This window comes from Macaca thibetana, chromosome X, assembly GCF_024542745.1.
Source record: "Macaca thibetana thibetana isolate TM-01 chromosome X, ASM2454274v1, whole genome shotgun sequence".
Lineage (NCBI taxonomy): Eukaryota > Metazoa > Chordata > Mammalia > Primates > Cercopithecidae > Macaca > Macaca thibetana.
In genome coordinates this window covers 36,255,031-36,273,990 of record NC_065598.1, presented here as the reverse complement: position 1 = coordinate 36,273,990, position 18,960 = coordinate 36,255,031, and the positions used below count along the sequence as shown (strand labels likewise).

At 39.4% G+C, this 18,960-nt stretch overlaps 1 protein-coding gene across 1 annotated transcript in view; it reads right to left on the bottom strand.

The window, feature by feature from the left end:
• Window positions 1-887: 887 nt before the first annotated feature.
• The window catches only part of CFAP47 (cilia and flagella associated protein 47), a 439,964-nt gene continuing 421,891 nt past the window's right edge, over window positions 888-18,960 (bottom strand). Inside the window, exons 63-64 of the mRNA XM_050776518.1 lie at window positions 12,384-12,552; window positions 888-1,117 (exon numbers count right to left, since the gene is read on the bottom strand). Of these exons, the coding sequence (XP_050632475.1) occupies window positions 905-1,117; window positions 12,384-12,552 (382 nt within the window). The 3' untranslated portion in view covers window positions 888-904. The remainder of the gene's footprint in view (window positions 1,118-12,383; window positions 12,553-18,960) is intronic.

The following is an 18,960-nucleotide window of genomic DNA, read 5'->3' as shown; positions in this document are numbered from 1 at the left end:
CATTAATGTTTTAAAGACTTACAAGCAACATCTACATGGGAAATCAAGCTTTAATAGCAATACTAGTATTTGAAATATATACACAATGAGATACCGTTCAGCCTTTAAAAAGAAGGAAATCCTGCCATTTGTGACAACATGGATGAATCTGGAAGATAAGACATTAAGTAAAACAAGCCAGGCACAGAAAAACAAATACTGCATGATCTCACTTATATGTGAAATCTAAAAATAGTGAACTCATACAAGAGTACAATGCTAATTACCAGGGGCTGGGTGGGGGGAATCAGGATGATTGGGAGATGTTGGTCAAAGCATACAAAATTTCAGTTAGATAGGAGGAATGAGTTCAAGAGATCTGCTGTACAACATGGTGGTGATAGTTAGTAACAATGTATTATATACTTGAAAATGGCTAAGAAAGTATATTTTAAGTGTTCTTACTACAAAAAATAAGTATGTAAGGTAATGCATGTATTAATCAGCTCAGGCTAACCAGGCTACAATGTATGCATATTTCAAAATATGTTGTATACCATAAATATATACAATTTTTAGTTGTTAACTAAAACTTAAAGATTAATAAGGAATACCTACGTGAGAAATTTAGCTTTATTAGCCACACTGTTATTGGAAATACTGTTGTCATTTAAATTATATTTCGTTTTACTACAAATATACACCTGCACTTTAAAAGTGAACCAATTCCAATATTCACATAAAAAAACACTCATAACTCACAAATGAAGTACAATATATTCAGAGAACAGACTGAATTTTAAAAGACAAGGAAATATAGAAGGCCTATTATAATTAAACCATTATTCCTCAGAAATATTCTAAAAGATGAAATAATAGTCATCAAAGATCTACCTGAGACCAAGAAATATTTTGGAAAAAAAATTTATTGATTCTTCATCACCAAAGGAGCACCTTTGATGGTGGAAGACACCCCCGTTCTTAGGAGTTTAGCATTTTCACGGACAAAATTACGTCGATGGACTGGCACGTTGTCATGTGTCTTGTGAGTAGCATCAATTTTGGATTTTGCATTTTTCGGTGGCACGGTAGTTGGAGATAATCCGTTGATCTCATATATCCAGTACATTTCTTCTGTCTGGAGACAAAGAGGGAGAAATTTTTTTTTTTTTTTAAATATCCAGGGACTTTAAAACATGTAGGGAAAAGTTCACTATAATTAACATCTTCTGTTCTCCATGTAGAGTATTGGAAAGGTACAAAACTGAAACCACTTAGAGTGACAATTAATGTGGAAAATAAAGCAAGTATTTCACTTTATGAATTAAGAATTATTTACTAAAAAATCTCTCAGAGATTCTCCTTGTAAACTAGACATCTGTCTGATAATAAGGGAAAACAATCTATTTGGTTTTCATAAGACTGTTGTCCAGTATGAACTCCAACTAATGGAAATAGTACCTTCCAAGATAAACACATTCATAAGAATTTAAGTGTAACCATAGAAATGACTGGTAAAATATATTTAGCTGCTTTGAAGATTATACAAGTACATAGTATGTGTAACCATTTTATATATTTATTTTTATTTTTTATTTTTTAGACAGGGTCTCACTCTGTCACCCAGGCTGGAGTGCAGTGGTATGATCTTGGTTCACTGCAATCTCCACTTCCCTGGTTCAAGCAATTCTTGTGCCTCAGCCTCCCGAGTAGCTAGGATTACAGGCATGTGTCACGACACCTGGCTAATTTTTGTATTTTTAGTAGAGATGGGGTTTCACCACATTGGCCAGGCTCGTCTCAAAATCCTGACCTCAGATGACCCACCCTCCTCGGCCTCCCAAAGTGCTCAGATTACAGGCGTGAGCCACCGTACTGGCCCATAGTATGTATAACCATTTTAATATACCAAAAATGATGTAAGATCATTGCTGACAATCACCATCTAAATCCAAGTGAGTAGAATTTATATTGTGATTTGTTTAAAAATTCTTCATTTCTTCTGCATATATGTTTATGTTTATACTGAAGTCTCATTCCTTGTGCAGAACTTCCTGAAACCACCTGTGTTTATACTGGTGTCCTCCTAACACTAAGATTTATACCACGTATACTCAGAAAACTCATTCAGAATAAGTCCAGACAAACTGAATATTGCAATGCCCTGAGCTTTATATGTAGTGTGATACCTATCAATTAATATTAAGTGCAAGCATGTCTTGCACAACTGTCATAGCCTCATCTTAATCATATCTGGCCCATTTATCTAGTGTTTGTAATAATTATGTATTCAGAATCAGTGTGTCAAAAGCAGACAAAACTAAGGAGCATAATATGACTGGGTAAAAAACATTTTACTTCATATAAGGATGTTTAATTTGAAAAACAAAGCTATATTTTAGCGATTGTGCATATGCATATATTTTCCAGTACATTGACCCACTTGATGGGTGAAAATGAGTGAGCTAAATGAAGAGACCTACACCATGCCTGGCATTTGATACTAATGCCTGAGTTACTGAAGGGCCCTGTGCCCATGGCCATCATTTAGTGGGTACACATGAGTAAGCTATATGAAGGGATCTATATCCTTACTTAGCACTTAGTGTGTACAAATGAGAGCTAAAAGTAGGGACTTGTACCTTTACCTTCACCAAGACACTTTAGAAATAATTACTTTAAAAAAATTATTTTAAAGTCCCAATTTTATTTATTGAAATTCAATTAAGATTTAAATTTTACAATAAGTGATGCTGAGCGTGTGTGCGCTTGTGTGTGTGTGCGCTTTGTGTGTGTGTATGGAAGTTGTTCATACTCTTCATTCCAAAAAGCTACACAACATTAATAGGCTTATTTTATGAAATAAAAATTTCTTCAGTCTAACCATAAATAAAAGCAACTATCCATGTGTATTTAAAAAAAATTTAAAGATCTAACTTTATATCTTCTATCCCCAATCTCCCTTTGAAAATATAAATACAAAACAGAAGTTAAAATAATATAAGAATACGTTAATACTTCCATATTACTAACATCTCATAGAATAACCACATCGAGTTTTTACAAAAGAATGCCAAATTGACAATTATACTTCTCAACTATTTATTTAAAGAAATTTGAAAAAATACACAGATGAAACTTCCACATTTAGGTTGTGTCTCTGTGTTCTGAAAAGAGATCGCCCAAAGTCCATGATCTCATGGAATGAATAAACAAAGCTGTATGTATATTTTTATTTCCCAAGTTTCCATTAAGAAAGCTATATATTTAAGGCACAGTTCTATGAATGGAAACAATTGATAATTATCCACTAGCAGATGTGGTCTGTGTCCACCCACAACCCTCAGGTGTTTTCATATCACTGCCTGCTTCAACTTTCAATTGTAAGATTAGCCTAAAAGTCCTTACTATAAAATATGTGTGAAACTTCATAGATCAATTTTGCCCCTCTTTGGCTCAAGATTGTTCAGAAACCCCGGAAGTCTTCTCTACTGGTACCAGAGTTTGAACAATCCCTGAGAGCATTTTTCAATCAGTGATTGGAATAGTGGCGGTTACTATATAAGTAACCAAACTTTCTTAACCTCTCAGGTGTGAAAACTCTGAGGTATGTGTTCCACGCCATTTCCCAGAGATCTTCCACGGGATTCATTTCCAGTTGCTCACTGTGGCAGATGCCTGGATAAAGTACCCTTTACTGATTTCTTCCCCTTCCCTATCTCACATCCTGTCTTCCCTACATCTGTTAATTGAGATCACATAGCAAATATGCTACTTGGATTTCTATCCTTATTTCAAGATCTGCATCTGAGATGCAGATACAAACCAAGATATTTACAATGCTATTTTCCACAATTTCATGCTAATGATCTATTCCTTTAAAAGCAAACACAAATTATCAATGTCTGGTTATGTCTCTAGTTATAACAGGTATATCTGTATATAAATATTACTTATATGAATACTATATTACTTATATTTTATAAGTATTACCTATATACTTATATACTTATATTACTTATATATTGTAAATGAAATCACAATCGTATATAATCTTATACATTATATATTACTGTATAAACTATATGAATAATTTATATAAGTATAAAGATAAAGCATCATATATTTTATGTTAGATAATTCTGATAATCCTCACATTTTCATAAATTAAGATTTATCATATCTACAAGGGATATAAGCAGATTTACTACTCTCTTTGAGTAGCACCGCTTTTTGTAAAACAGACTAAATAAGTACACTTTAGTCTCTCAAAGCTAGTGCTATATATCTTGTTTACTAGTGGGAAAAGACAACTTTTAATAATTTTAAATTTGATTTAATGGAATGGGAAATTATGAAACTTGTGAACAAGATTATTGAGGTTTTTTTTTTAAATTTATTTATTATTATTATACTTTAAGTTGTAGGGTACATGTGCATAACGTGCAGGTTTGTTACATATGTATACTTGTGCCATGTTGGTGTGCTGCACCCATCAACTCGTCATTTACATCAGGTATAACTCCCAATGCAATCCCTCCCCCCTCCCCCCCTCCCCATGATAGGCCCCTGTGTGTGATGTTCCCCCTTCCTGAGTCCAAGTGATCTTATTGTTCAGTTCCCACCTATGAGTGAGAACGTGCGGTGTTTGGTTTTCTGTTCTTGCAATAGTTTGCTAAGAATGATGGTTTCCAGCTGCATCCATGTCCCTACAAAGGATGCAAACTCATCCTTTTTGATGGCTGCATAGTATTCCATGGTGTATATGTGCCACATTTTCTTAATCCAATCTGTCACTGATGGACATTTGGGTTGATTCCAAGTCTTTGCTATTGTGAATAGTGCTGCAATAAACATACGTGTGCATGTGTCTTTATAGCAGCATGATTTATAATCCTTTGGGTATATACCCAGTAATGGGATGGCTGGGTCATATGGTACATCTAGTTCTAGATCCTTGAGGAATCGCCATACTGTTTTCCATAATGGTTGAACTAGTTTACAATCCCACCAACAGTGTAAAAGTGTTCCTATTTCTCCACATCCTCTCCAGCACCTGTTGTTTCCTGACTTTTTAATGATCGCCATTCTAACTGGTGTGAGATGGTATCTCATTGTGGTTTTGATTTGCATTTCTCTGATGGCCAGTGATAATGAGCATTTTTTCATGTGTCTGTTGGCTGTATGAATGTCTTCTTTTGAGAAATGTCTGTTCATATCCTTTGCCCACTTTTTGATGGGGTTGTTTGCTTTTTTCTTGTAAATTTGTTTGAGTTCTTTGTAGGTTCTGGATATTAGCCCTTTGTCAGATGAGTAGATTGCAAAAATTTTCTCCCATTCTGTAGGTTGCCTGTTCACTCTGATGGTAGTTTCTTTTGCTGTGCAGAAGCTCTTTAATTTAATGAGATCCCATTTGTCAATTTTGGCTTTTGCTGCCGTTGCTTTTGGTGTTTTAGACATGAAGTGTTTGCCCATGCCTATGTCCTGAATGGTACTACCTAGGTTTTCCTCTAGGATTTTTATGGTATTAGGTCTAACATTTAAGTCTCTAATCCATCTTGAATTAATTTTCGTATAAGGAGTAAGGAAAGGATCCAGTTTCAGCTTTCTACTTATGGCTAGCCAATTTTCCCAGCACCATTTATTAAATAAGGAATCCTTTCCCCATTTCTTGTTTTTGTCAGGTTTGTCAAAGATCAGATGGCTGTAGATGTGTGGTATTATTTCTGAGGACTCTGTTCTGTTCCATTGGTCTATATCTCTGTTTTGGTACCAGTACCATGCTGTTTTGGTTACTGTAGCCTTGTAGTATAGTTTGAAGTCGGGTAGCGTGATGCCTCCAGCTTTGTTCTTTTGACTTAGGATTGCCTTGGAGATGCGGGCTCTTTTTTGGTTCCATATGAACTTTAAAGCAGTTTTTTCCAATTCTGTGAAGAAACTCATTGGTAGCTTGATGGGGATGGCATTGAATCTATAAATTACCTTGGGCAGTATGGCCATTTTCACGATATTGATTCTTCCTATCCATGAGCATGGTATGTTCTTCCATTTGTTTGTGTCCTCTTTGATTTCACTGAGCAGTGGTTTGTAGTTCTCCTTGAAGAGGTCCTTTACATCCCTTGTAAGTTGGATTCCTAGGTATTTTATTCTCTTTGAAGCAATTGTGAATGGAAGTTCATTCCTGATTTGGCTCTCTGTCTGTTATTGGTGTATAAGAATGCTTGTGATTTTTGCACATTAATTTTGTATCCTGAGACTTTGCTGAAGTTGCTTATCAGCTTAAGGAGATTTTGGGCTGAGACAATGGGGTTTTCTAAATATACAATCATGTCATCTGCAAACAGGGACAGTTTGACTTCTTCTTTTCCTAACTGATTACCCTTGATTTCTTTCTCTTGCCTGATTGCCCTAGCCAGAACTTCCAACACTATGTTGAATAGGAGTGGTGAGAGAGGGCATCCCTGTCTTGTGCCAGTTTTCAAAGGGAATTTTTCCAGTTTTTGCCCATTCAGTATGATATTGGCTGTGGGTTTGTCATAAATAGCTCTTATTATTTTGAGGTACGTTCCATCAATACCGAATTTATTGAGCGTTTTTAGCATGAAGGGCTGTTGAATTTTGTCAAAAGCCTTTTCTGCATCTATTGAGATAATCATGTGGTTCTTGTCTTTGGTTCTGTTTATATGCTGGATTATGTTTATTGATTTGCGAATGTTGAACCAGCCTTGTATCCCAGGGATGAAGCCCACTTGATCATGGTGGATAAGCTTTTTGATGTGTTGCTGAATCCGGTTTGCCAGTATTTTATTGAGGATTTTTGCATCGATGTTCATCAGGGATATTGGTCTAAAATTCTCTTTTTTAGACCAATGGTCCTGGGCTTTTTTTGGTTGGTAGGCTATTAATTATTGCCTCAATTTCAGAGCCTGCTATTGGTCTATTCAGGGATTCAACTTCTTCCTGGTTTAGTCTTGGAAGAGTGTAAGTGTCCAGGAAATTATCCATTTCTTCTAGATTTTCCGGTTTATTTGCGTAGAGGTGTTTATAGTATTCTCTGATGGTAGTTTGTATTTCTGTGGGGTCGGTGGTGATATCCCCTTTATCATTTTTAATTGCGTCGATTTGATTCTTCTCTCTTTTCTTCTTTATTAGTCTTGCTAGTGGTCTGTCAATTTTGTTGATCTTTTCAAAAAACCAACTCCTGGATTCATTGATTTTTTGGAGAGTTTTTTGTGTCTCTATCTCCTTCAGTTCTGCTCTGATCTTAGTTATTTCTAGCCTTCTGCTAGCTTTCGAATGTGTTTGCTCTTGCTTCTCTAGTTCTTTTAATTGTGATGTTAGAGTGTCAATTTTAGATCTTTCCTGCTTTCTCTTGTGGGCATTTAGTGCTATAAATTTCCCTCTACACACTGCTTTAAATGTGTCCCAGAGATTCTGGTATGTTGTATCTTTGTTCTCATTGGTTTCAAAGAACATCTTTATTTCTGCCTTCATTTCGTTATGTACCCAGTAGTCATTCAGGAGCAGGTTGTTCAGTTTCCATGTAGTTGAGCGGTTTTGATTGAGTTTCTTAGTCCTGAGTTCTAGTTTGATTGCACTGTGGTCTGAGAGACAGTTTGTTATAATTTCTGTTCTTGTACATTTGCTGAGGAGTGCTTTACTTCCAATTACGTGGTGGATTTTGGAGTAAGTACGATGTGGTGCTGAGAAGAATGTATATTCTGTTGATTTGGGGTGGAGAGTTCTATAGATGTCTATTAGGTCTGCTTGCTGCAGAGATGAGTTCAATTCCTGGATATCCTTGTTAACTTTCTGTCTCGTTGATCTGTCTAATGTTGACAGTGGAGTATTGAAGTCTCCCATTATTATTGTATGGGAGTCTAAGTCTCTTTGTAAGTCTCTAAGGACTTGCTTGATGAATCTGGGTGCTCCTGTATTGGGTGCATATATATTTAGGATAGTTAGCTCTTCCTGTTGAATTGATCCCTTTACCATTATGTAATGGCCTTCTTTGTCTCTTTTGATCTTTGATGGTTTAAAGTCTGTTTTATCAGAGACTAGTATTGCAACCCCCCTTTTTTTTGTTCTCCATTTGCTTGGTAAATCTTCCTCCATCCCTTTATTTTGAGCCTATGTATGTCTCTGCGTGTGAGATGGGTCTCCTGAATACAGCAGACTGATGGGTCTTGACTCTTTATCCAGTTTGCCAGTCTGTGTCTTTTAATTGGAGCATTTAGTCCATTTACATTTAAGGTTAAGATTGTTATGTGTGAACTTGATCCTGCCATTATGATATTAACTGGTTATTTTGCTCGTTAGTTGATGCAGTTTCTTCCTAGCCTCGATGGTCTTTACATTTTGGCATGTTTTTGCAATGGCTGGTACCGGTTGTTCCTTTCCATGTTTAGTGCTTCCTTCAGGGTCTCTTGTAAGGCAGGCCTAGTGGTGACAAAATCTCTAAGCATTTGCTTATCTGTAAAGGATTTTATTTCTCCTTCACTGATGAAACTTAGTTTGGCTGGATATGAAATTCTGGGTTTAAAATTCTTTTCTTTAAGAATGTTGAATATTGGCCCCCACTCTCTTCTGGCTTGGAGAGTTTCTGCCGAGAGATCTGCTGTTAGTCTGATGGGCTTCCCTTTGTGGGTAACCCGACCTTTCTCTCTGGCTGCCCTTAAGATTTTTTCCTTCATTTCAACTTTGGTGAATCTGGCAATTATGTGTCTTGGAGTTGCTCTTCTCGAGGAGTATCTTTGTGGCGTTCTCTGTATTTCCTGGATTTGAATGTTGGCCTGCCCTACTAGGTTGGAGAAGTTCTCCTGGATGATATCCTGAAGAGTGTTTTCCAACTTGGTTCCATTTTCCCCCTCACTTTCAGGCACCCCAATCAGACGTAGATTTGGTCTTTTTACATAATCCCATACTTCTTGCAGGCTTTGTTCATTTCTTTTTCTTCTTTTTTCTTTTGGTTTCTCTTCTCGCTTCATTTCATTCATTTGATCCTCAATCGCAGATACTCTTTCTTCCAGTTGATCGAGTCGGTTACTGAAGCTTGTGCATTTGTCACGTATTTCTCGTGTCATGGTTTTCATCTCTTTCATTTCGTTTAGGACCTTCTCTGCATTAATTACTCTAGCCATCAATTCTTCCACTTTTTTTTCAAGATTTTTAGTTTCTTTGCGCTGGGTACGTAATTCCTCCTTTAGCTCTGAGAAATTTGATGGACTGAAGCCTTCTTCTCTCATCTCGTCAAAGTCATTCTCCGTCCAGCTTTGATCCGTTGCTGGCGATGAGCTGCGCTCCTTTGCCGGGGGAGATGCGCTCTTATTTTTTGAATTTCCAGCTTTTCTGCCCTGCTTTTTCCCCATCTTTGTGGTTTTATCTGCCTCTGGTCTTTGATGATGGTGATGTACTGATGGGGTTTTGGTGTAGGTGTCCTTCCTGTTTGATAGTTTTCCTTCTAACAGTCAGGACCCTCAGCTGTAGGTCTGTTGGAGATTGCTTGAGGTCCACTCCAGACACTTTTTGCCTGGGTATCAGCAGCAGAGGCTGCAGAAGATAGAATATTTCTGAACAGCGAGTGTACCTGTCTGATTTTTGCTTTGGAAGCTTCCTCTCAGGGGTGTACTCCACCCTGTGAGGTGTGGGGTGTCAGACTGTCCCTAGTGGGGGATGTCTCCCAGTTAGGCTACTCAGGGGTCAGGGACCCACTTGAGCAGGGAGTCTGTCCCTTCTCAGATCTCAGCCTCCGTGTTGGGAGATCCACTGCTCTCTTCAAAGCTGTCAGACAGAGTCGTTTGCGTCTGCAGAGGTTTCGGCTGTGTTTGTTATTGCCCTGTCCCCAGAGGTGGAGTCTACAGAGACAGACAGGTTTCCTTGAGCTGCTGTGAGCTCCACCCAGTTCGAGCTTCCCAGCAGCTTTGTTTACCTACTTAAGCCTCAGCAGTGGCGGGCGCCCCTCCCCCAGCCTGGCTGCTGCCTTGCGGGTAGATCACAGACTGCTGTGCTAGCAATGAGGGAGGCTCCGTGGGTGTGGGACCCTCCCGGCCAGGTGTGGGATATGATCTCCTGGTGTGCCTGTTTGCTTAAAGCACAGTATTGGGGTGGGAGTTACCCGATTTTCCAGGTGTTGTGTGTCTCAGTTCCCCTGGCTAGGAAAAGGGATTCCCTTCCCCCTTGCGCTTCCCAGGTGAGGCAATGCCTCGCCCTGCTTCAGCTCTCGCTGGTCGGGCTGCAGCAGCTGACCAGCACCGATCATCCGGCACTCCCCAGTGAGATGAACCCAGTACCTCAGTTGAAAATGCAGAAATCACCGGTCTTCTGTGTCGCTCGCGCTGGGAGTTGGAGACTGGAGCTGTTCCTATTCGGCCATCTTGCCAAGATTATTGAAGTTTGTTTGGGCTAATATTTAACTGACATGTTCTTTAAAATCATCATTTTTATTTTCAAGTGAGGCAAAATGAAGACAATATAGTTGCGAACATTGACTTAATGCTTAAAATCATTCATTTAAAAAAGATAATGATAATGCAAATAATATTTTTGATTTAGATAATGCTTTAATGATTTAATGGTTCCATTTATATAATGTTCTAGAAATTACAATATTCGTGGTTGTCAGGGGTAGGGCAAGAATTACAGTGTTGGATATCCTTAGCACAAGGTAACCCTTCATACAGAAGGTGGGGAAGAGAGTGGGCATATAGGTGAAGCAGAATTGGCTATAAGTTGATAAATGTTCATACTGCATAATTAGTGCATGGTGATTAATTATGCTCTCTATCTCTGTACATATTTGGAATTTTCAATAATAAAAGTAGAATTAAGAAAATCATGATTTCTTAAACGTTTGAAACTCAATTTTCCCTACATAAACTGTATCAAATTGTACCACTTTAGGCTAAAAATGGCATATGCTCTGTTGTTCCCATGTAACAACTTGTTCCCTCACATAAAATCTTTAATTGCACTGCCAGTAATTTGTCAAATCAAGACAGAGAAATCAGGCACAGGTTTTGTTGGTAAAGCCTTCTGTTAATTGTAGAACTGTCTACTGTATGCTAGATAAAATGAACATAATTTTAATTTGAAAATATTTTTAAAGATGTCATTTAATCCCCTTAAAGCAAACTGAAGCAAGTACAATATGATCACTTTAAATTATGTATCAAGGCTGGGTGCAGTGGCTCACGCCTGTAATCCTAGGACTTTGGGAGGCCGAGGCGGGTGTATCACAAGGTCAGGAGATCAAGACCATCCTGGCTAATACGGTGAAACCCCATCTCTACTAAAAACACAAGAAAGTAGCCGGGTGTGGTGGCAGGTGCTTGTAGGCCCAGCTACTCAGGAGGCTGAGGCAGGAGAATGGGGTGAACCCGGGAGGCGGAGCTTGCAGTGAGCCGAGATCGCACCACTACACTCCAGCCTGGGCGACAGAGTGAGACTCTGTCTCACAAAAAAAAAAGAAAGAAAAATTATGTATCAGTGTAGGCAACAGGGTATGCGCAAAATGTCAACAAAGGCTTTACCTTCTTACTACCTAGATTGTAAGGACTCTTAGAAACATGAAAAAAATAGAAATAACTTTCTCAAACAATATTCAATATTTTGTCTCTGTTCATTAAAACAATAAATTTTTTCTGCCTATGGCACTGGCTAATTATTGCTTGATTGAGAAATCTAGAAATTGCTTTTGCGCCAGGAGTTGTGTGTATACGACACCATGCATGTGTGCCAATGCTACTGAAAGTAGACGGTGGTAATAGATACCTTGTTAGAAACAGTTTGAAAGTTGTATTTAGCCTGAAAGCTCTTACTATAACATTTGTGTGAAACTTTATAGATCAACTCTGGTTACTGAATACATGTTCAAAATTGTATTTACCTTAACTGTTAATAAAATGATGACTTTAACAGATGATTACTGGCTCACATCATGCTTTTTCCATTCAAAATAAGTGTTATCTTTTATTCCATTTTTTTAATGTTAGACTTCAACATCTTGCCAATACTCTGCCTTAATTAAGGGCTCCAAAATCCCTATCTCAAATAACCTAAAGTTAATGAAGTCCTTGAATAGGTATGTTACAGAAAGTAATACATAACTATATAAATCACTTTACAGTCAGTATTTGTCTCTTCCACAGTTCCTTAATATGGAAGGAAAGTATTTTTTTTAACTTTCCTCTAGTGTTGACAACTTTTTTGTTATATACCATCCTTAAAATTCTGTTCTTGGATAAAATAAAAGTAAACCAAGACTCAGCAGTTGAGATAAGTTGATTTTTGCACAGCAAGATTGTTATTCTTTATCTGTGACCATTTAGGAAAACCTTTTCTCGCTAGTTTATTTAGTGTGTTTAGTTGCATCAAACATCCTTGACTATTGTCTTTGTAGAACTCACCTGTATTACTAATGTTGCTTTATATTTCCTACAGTACATTTTAGGTTTAAATCCTACAGTGATGAGAGTTCCGTTTGTGTTACAAGGAAGAAGTTCTCCAGCCTGAGGTCTTACAAAAAACTCCAGATCACTGCCAGGTAGGAAGTGTGCAGTGAATGGTTCAGGATTTCTGGAACAAAAGTACAAAATTCAACTTACTAAATGTGATCATTACCTCATTCTCTTTGTGAGAGCTTGATGAGAAGAATTTGAATCCTGCTGCCATAGGCCTGGTTAAACATTAATGCTGAATGCTTACCTAATAAGAGCGAGGAGGCATTTTTAAAAAAATTACTGAAGTCATTCTTCCCAGGGTGACATAATGAAATTCTAAAGATTTTTAAAATCTCATCTTATTTTTATAATGTACAAAGAGGTTGGGTGCGGTGGCTCAAGCCTATAATCCCAGCACTTTACGAGGCCAAGGCAGGTGGATCACCTGAGATCAGGAGTTGGAGACCAGCCTGGCCAACATGGCGAAACCCCATCTCTACTAAAAATACAAAAATTAGCCAGGCATGGTGATGCATGCCTGTAATCCCAGCTACTCGGGAGGCTGAGGCAGGAGAATCGCTTGAACCTGGGAGGTGGACGTTGCAGTGAGCCGAGATCACGCCATTGCACTCCAGACTGGACTACAGAGTAAGACACAGCGCGGTGGCTCATGTCTGTAATTCCAGCACTTTGGGAGGCTAAGGTGGGTGGTTCACCAGAGGTCAGGAGTTCCAGACCAGCCTGGCCAACAGGGTGAAACCCCATCTCTACTAAAAGTACAAAAATTAGCTGGGCATGGTGGCTTGTGCCTGTAATCCCAGTTACTCAGGAGACTGAGACAGGAGAATTGCTTGAACCCAGGAGGCAGAAGTTGCAGTGAGCCGAGATAGCACCATTACACTCCAGCTGGGGCAACAAGAGCGAAACTCCGTCTCAAAATAATAATAATAATGCACAAATTAAAAAATGTTGAACCTATAAAAATTGGAACTATTCAATGTCCTTAATGGAAATGCAGGCATTTGTAAATTAATCCATATATAAAATGACTGACCACCAAAGCAGTCATAATACCTTTTGTTTCTGTTTCTATTCCATGGTGATATTTACTCATCCTCCCTTTAGCTTTTCACTTGCTGAGTGAAATGAAAGCACTTTATAATTTCATTAAATATTATTGGGCCTGAAAATGAGTTGCTATGATCTGAAGTGAATTGAGTGACATTTAAGATTCAAGTGACTATCTTTATGTCAAGGTTGACTATACTTGAGATAAGGACTGCAAAATAAGTTGAAGAATTTCTTGGTAGAATACAGAAGAAGAGGAGAACACTGCATGGAAGTTTTGAGAAATTTAAAACTCAAATTGACAGGAGTGATACTCATAAAAGGCCAAGTTCAGCCTCCAAAAGCAGATTCAACAGTGAAACATAGGAGAGGATGCAGAAAGGATTCAGGCTGGAACTCACTGATCTATTCAGCAAATATGTATTGAGTATCATAACAGAAGGTTTGAGAACATGGACTATGGATCGGAATCATAGCTTTATTTAGATGGATGACTTCAGACAATTTACTTAACTTTTCCCTACTTCAGTGCTGACATCTGTTAAATTGTTAATAGTCACTGCAAAGCCATTAGATTAGTGCCTGATACACAAAAAGTGCATTATAAGGACTCGCCAATAATACTTTAGTCATCATTATTACTGTTGTTCTTATTTTAAAATATTTTATTACCAGTGCTAGGCTATGATACAATAAATGAGAATGAATAAGACAGGGCACCTAAGGGAATTACATCAAAAAATGGCAGAATGGGAACTCCCAGACCTTCCTTCCACAAATGAAGACACAAATTTAACAACAGTCCCTTTTGTGAGAAATCCAGAAGCCAGTTAAGAGGCTTTTGTAGCACAGTAGAGCATAAAACAAACTATATTGAAGCCAGTAGGAAAATTATTGGCACCCTCTTGCCATTATCCCCCCTGCTGGCACAGTGTCACAGAATTGGGAAGAAATGCTCAGCTTCTGGCTTCTCTGCAGGGAAGGAAAAAGAAGGCTGAACCAGACATCCAATGTTCTGACTTTACAGGAGAGTGAGGCTGCTCAAGGGACTGGTTTCTGATTTGGCTATCTCAGAATGCTGATGGAGCTTAGCATGCTCTAGATTTCTGAGGACTACTAAGAACAAAAAAAGGCTGAGTGGTGTGCTGCTGCTTCAGAGGACTAATGGTATAGCAGACAGACACCAGAAGAAACAAGAGACTATAACTTCCTGAAAAAAGAAATAAACCAACACATCTCTCTAAATAGAAATATACATGAACAAGTCCAGAAAAGACACATCCACATAAAAGGTTTGCAAGGCCTCCAGAATCTCTAGCCAGGCTGATTGGTGAAAATCTTTCCCAGCAGAAAGCCAGTCTGTGAAGACTGAGAGAGAAGGCTGTTTTTTTCTTCTAGTGCACTAATAACACAGAGCTATAAGGAACATGAACAAACAGCAGAAAATGGTCCAATCAAAACAATAAAATAAATTTTTAGAAACTGATCATTAAAAAACAGAGATATGAAACTGCCTGTCAAATCATTAAAATAACTGTCTTAACGATGTCCAACAAGTTCAGAAATACAATGCATGAACAAAATTAAAATTTCAACAAAGAAATAGAAAATGTGAAAAGAACAAAATGGAAATTTTTAAGCTAAGGAATTCAGTAAGTGAACTGAAAAATTTACTAGAGGAATTGAACAGCACATATGTTGAAACAGAAGAAAGAATCAGTGAACTCAAAGACAGGTCATTTGAAATTATCCAGTGAGAGGATCATTTAAAAAGAATGGAAAAGAGGGAAGAAAGCCTACAGGACTTCTAGGGCACCTTCAAGCTGCAAAACAAGTATTATGAAAGTCACAGAAGGAGAAGAGAGAGAGAAAAAGAGTAAGAAAACTTATTTAAAGGAATAATGGAGTAACTTCCAAAATCTAAGAAAGGAAATAAGCATCCACATTAAAGAAACACAATGAATCCCAAATATGATGACCTGAAAAAAGTCCAGACCAAATATATTATCATCAAATTGTTAAAATTCATAGACAGAAGTGACATCAGCAAGATGCCTGAATAGGAGATATGAGCCTTTGTTCCCTTATAAAAAACCGCTATCCACAATTAGACCGCTATCCACAAATAAAAATAGCCCTAATAAGGCTCCAGATTCCAACTAAGAACCTACAGCATCACAGTGGAGCAATGAATAGAGAGTAACTACATAGAAAAGATTGCTAGGGAGATTGGCATACCTGAAACATCTGAAGACAGCTAGGGACAAAGAAAAAGGGTGAAGGGTATTAGCATCAGACACATGGTGGATACTACTATGGTCCCCAGTGACCTGCTCACTCTGGATATGTTTGCACCCCTGACCCTGGAGCATTTGCTGCTGAGGATTTCAGCAGCCCCTGTGAGAGACATAGACTCTTGTGGCTTTACAGTGGAGGTCTCCTTAGTGCTGATCAGGACAATTCCAGCAACCTGCTGTGGAGAGGACATTGGCTTTTTTGTCACTGAGGTAACCAGTGGCCATTGCCACCAAGAATCTCCTTGAGAGGGAGGTGCCATTGCACCCAAACCCCCAAGAAGGAGCCACTGTTATGCTGTCCCAGAACAGAGGCCACCATCACCCTAACCCTGTGCTCACCCTGAACCTTAGAGCTGTTGTTGATCTATGCATGCCTACACTCCAGAACTCAACTCTGTAGTCACTCTGGATGTGTCTACACCACTGACACTGGAACTATTGCTGCAGCAGGTGGTGTCTGTACCCTGAATCCTAGAACTGTGGTTGCTTCGCACATATCTGTGCCCCAGATCCTGGATCCATATTCCCTCCATGAGCACCTGCACTTAGAAGATCAGAGCCACTGCTGCAATAGAAACACCCATGCCCGAGATCTCAGAGTTGCTGTGGCTCCCCAGCTGCTGCACAAACATCTGTGACTTGCATATTATTACCAATGCTAATGTGTGTACACCTGTGCCTCAGTGCTAATGCCACTGCCATCCCAGACTCAAAGTCATGGTCCCTCCATGCATGCCCATGCTTCAGATCCCTCTCTTAAGCCACTCCACAGGGACCATGCACTAAACACTGGTGCCGCTACTGCCACAAGTATACTCATGAGCCAGACTCAACATCAAGAGGGATACACTCAGCCACAGATTTCTCCATGGGATAAAGAGATCAGGAGAACTCTAGAAGATTTTGCTACCAAGGACCTAAACAGGTCACTGACACTATAAACACTCTTTCTTGGCCACTAAGGACCCTTGAAATCTTTCACAATGGTGATCTCTGCTGACAGACTTCATGGAGACTATGCTGTTATACCACTACCAGGGTTGGAACTACCACATCCCACCCAGCTGGTGCACTCACACCCACATAGGTGAAGGTCTTTCACCTTCACCTATGTGGGTGTGAGTCCTAACGTCTCCAGTTTCTGGAGACTGGCTTCTCTCCTAATAAAACCACTCCTAACGTCTGAAAGAGGTGATTGCTCCATCAAATGCACAAGCATCAGTACAAGGCAACAAGAAACATTAGCAATCAAAGAAACATAACATCGCCAATAAAACACAATTATGTTCCATTAACTAGCCCAAAAGAAATGGGAGATCTATAATTTGCCTGAAAAATAATTCAAAATAATTGTTTTCAGGCAATTCAGCAAACTACAAAGGAACAGATAGACAACAACACCAGAAAAACAATACATGAGCAAAATAAGAAGTTCAATAAAGAAATCGAAATCATTAGAAAAGAACCAAACATAGAAATTCTGGAGCTGAAAAATAGAATGAAGAAAAGAAAATTGCAATAGAGAGAGTAAACAGCAGACTTGATCAAGCCAAAGAAAGAATCTGGGAACTTGGAGACAGGTCATTCCAAAGTATCCAGTCAGGGGAAAACAAATAATGAAAATGAAAATGAATGAAGAAAATCTATGGGATTTATAAGACATAATCAAGAGAGCTAACGTTTGGAAAAGTGATGCCAGTAAAATGGTGGAGTAGTAGATCCCAGTCTTCCTTCCTCTCACAAAGAGCAACAATTTGGCAGTTATGCAAAATAACACTTAATGAACTCAGGAGCCCAACATCCCTGAGAACAACCATATAAAGAAGGTAGAAATTACAATTTAATTTGCTGCATCACCCCATCATCTAGGCAGGTATTGCTGAGCAAGCACAGAGAAGAAACTCCCAGGCATGTGAGCCCCCTTATCAGGAAAAACTAGAGTGGGGTGAATACCTATCTTCCTCAACGTTTTGGCACATTTCCCAGGGGAAGCAGTTTCAGTTTAGCCCTACCCAGATCACTATGGAAACTACCATAGCTGAGATGTCTGAAGACAGCTGGGAATGAATAACAAGCAGAAGCTATAAGTAGCAGTCATGTGGCAGGAGTCACTGGTCTCCAGTGTTCTGCTCTGCACAGGACTCCATCAGAATTCTCCACAGAGGTCCTAAAAAGCCTTCTTAACTGCTATGCACACCCCTACAAGTTTCATGGCCAAGAATCCTACAGTATTTGTCGTCAAGGACTCTGTGACTTATTCCACAGAGGACCCTGGCAGCTTTCACTGCTAAGAAGGCAAAGAGCCAGCACAGTCTTCACAGACCTCCTTGCAGCTTCCATCATTGAAGGCACTGCAGATTTTTGCCTTCACAGTCTCCAGGTATCTAAGCAACCACTCATCTCCCTCCCTCCAACCCAGAGCCCAGCTACTGCTACTATGGATGCTCCAGCTCAGGGACCTAGCACAACCACCACACTTGTGCTTAGAAATAGCCCTGGCTTCCACCATGGCATGTTAACTGCTAACTCCCACATCTAGGCTGGTGCACACTGCCATCCCAGGTCTCTGCAGTTCCATGTGCACAAGTAGCCAGCCCTGCCCCCTGGGACCTGCCCTCATCAGTGTGCTTGAACCAACAGCTGGTTCCTGTAGCTACAAGTGTGTGCATACCTTCACCTTTAGCATGTGGCTGCCCAAGCACATTCACCCTTCTAGGCTCCTATCACCATACCATAGCTGGCCTGTGCAATTGTTCAAGTGCAGGTGCCAGCCCCCACTACATCTGCACCTGAGTTTGGCCCTGACCTCTGTTTCTGGCTCCAGCCCTTGACACCACGAACAAGCCCACAGCTGGCCTCTGACTCCACAGAAGTGTCTATAGTTGGTCCCTGAAGTTGAGTGTGTGTACATGGCTGGCTCTAGCCTCATTGCTGCTTGCCCTGACCTCTTGCTTCTTGACCCAGAGTCAACACTAAGGATCTTGAGGGTCTTCACAGCCACCATGGGCATCCCATATCTCTTGCAACCAAGAATCATACAGTTGCTGATGTTACAGACTCTAGCTGCCTGAGCCAAAGCAATATTAATATCTCACAGCCTGAAGCTACTGCATGCCACCACACTTAGAACACTACAGAACTAGACCCAGTGCCACAACACACCCCGATGTGCCCTGTTT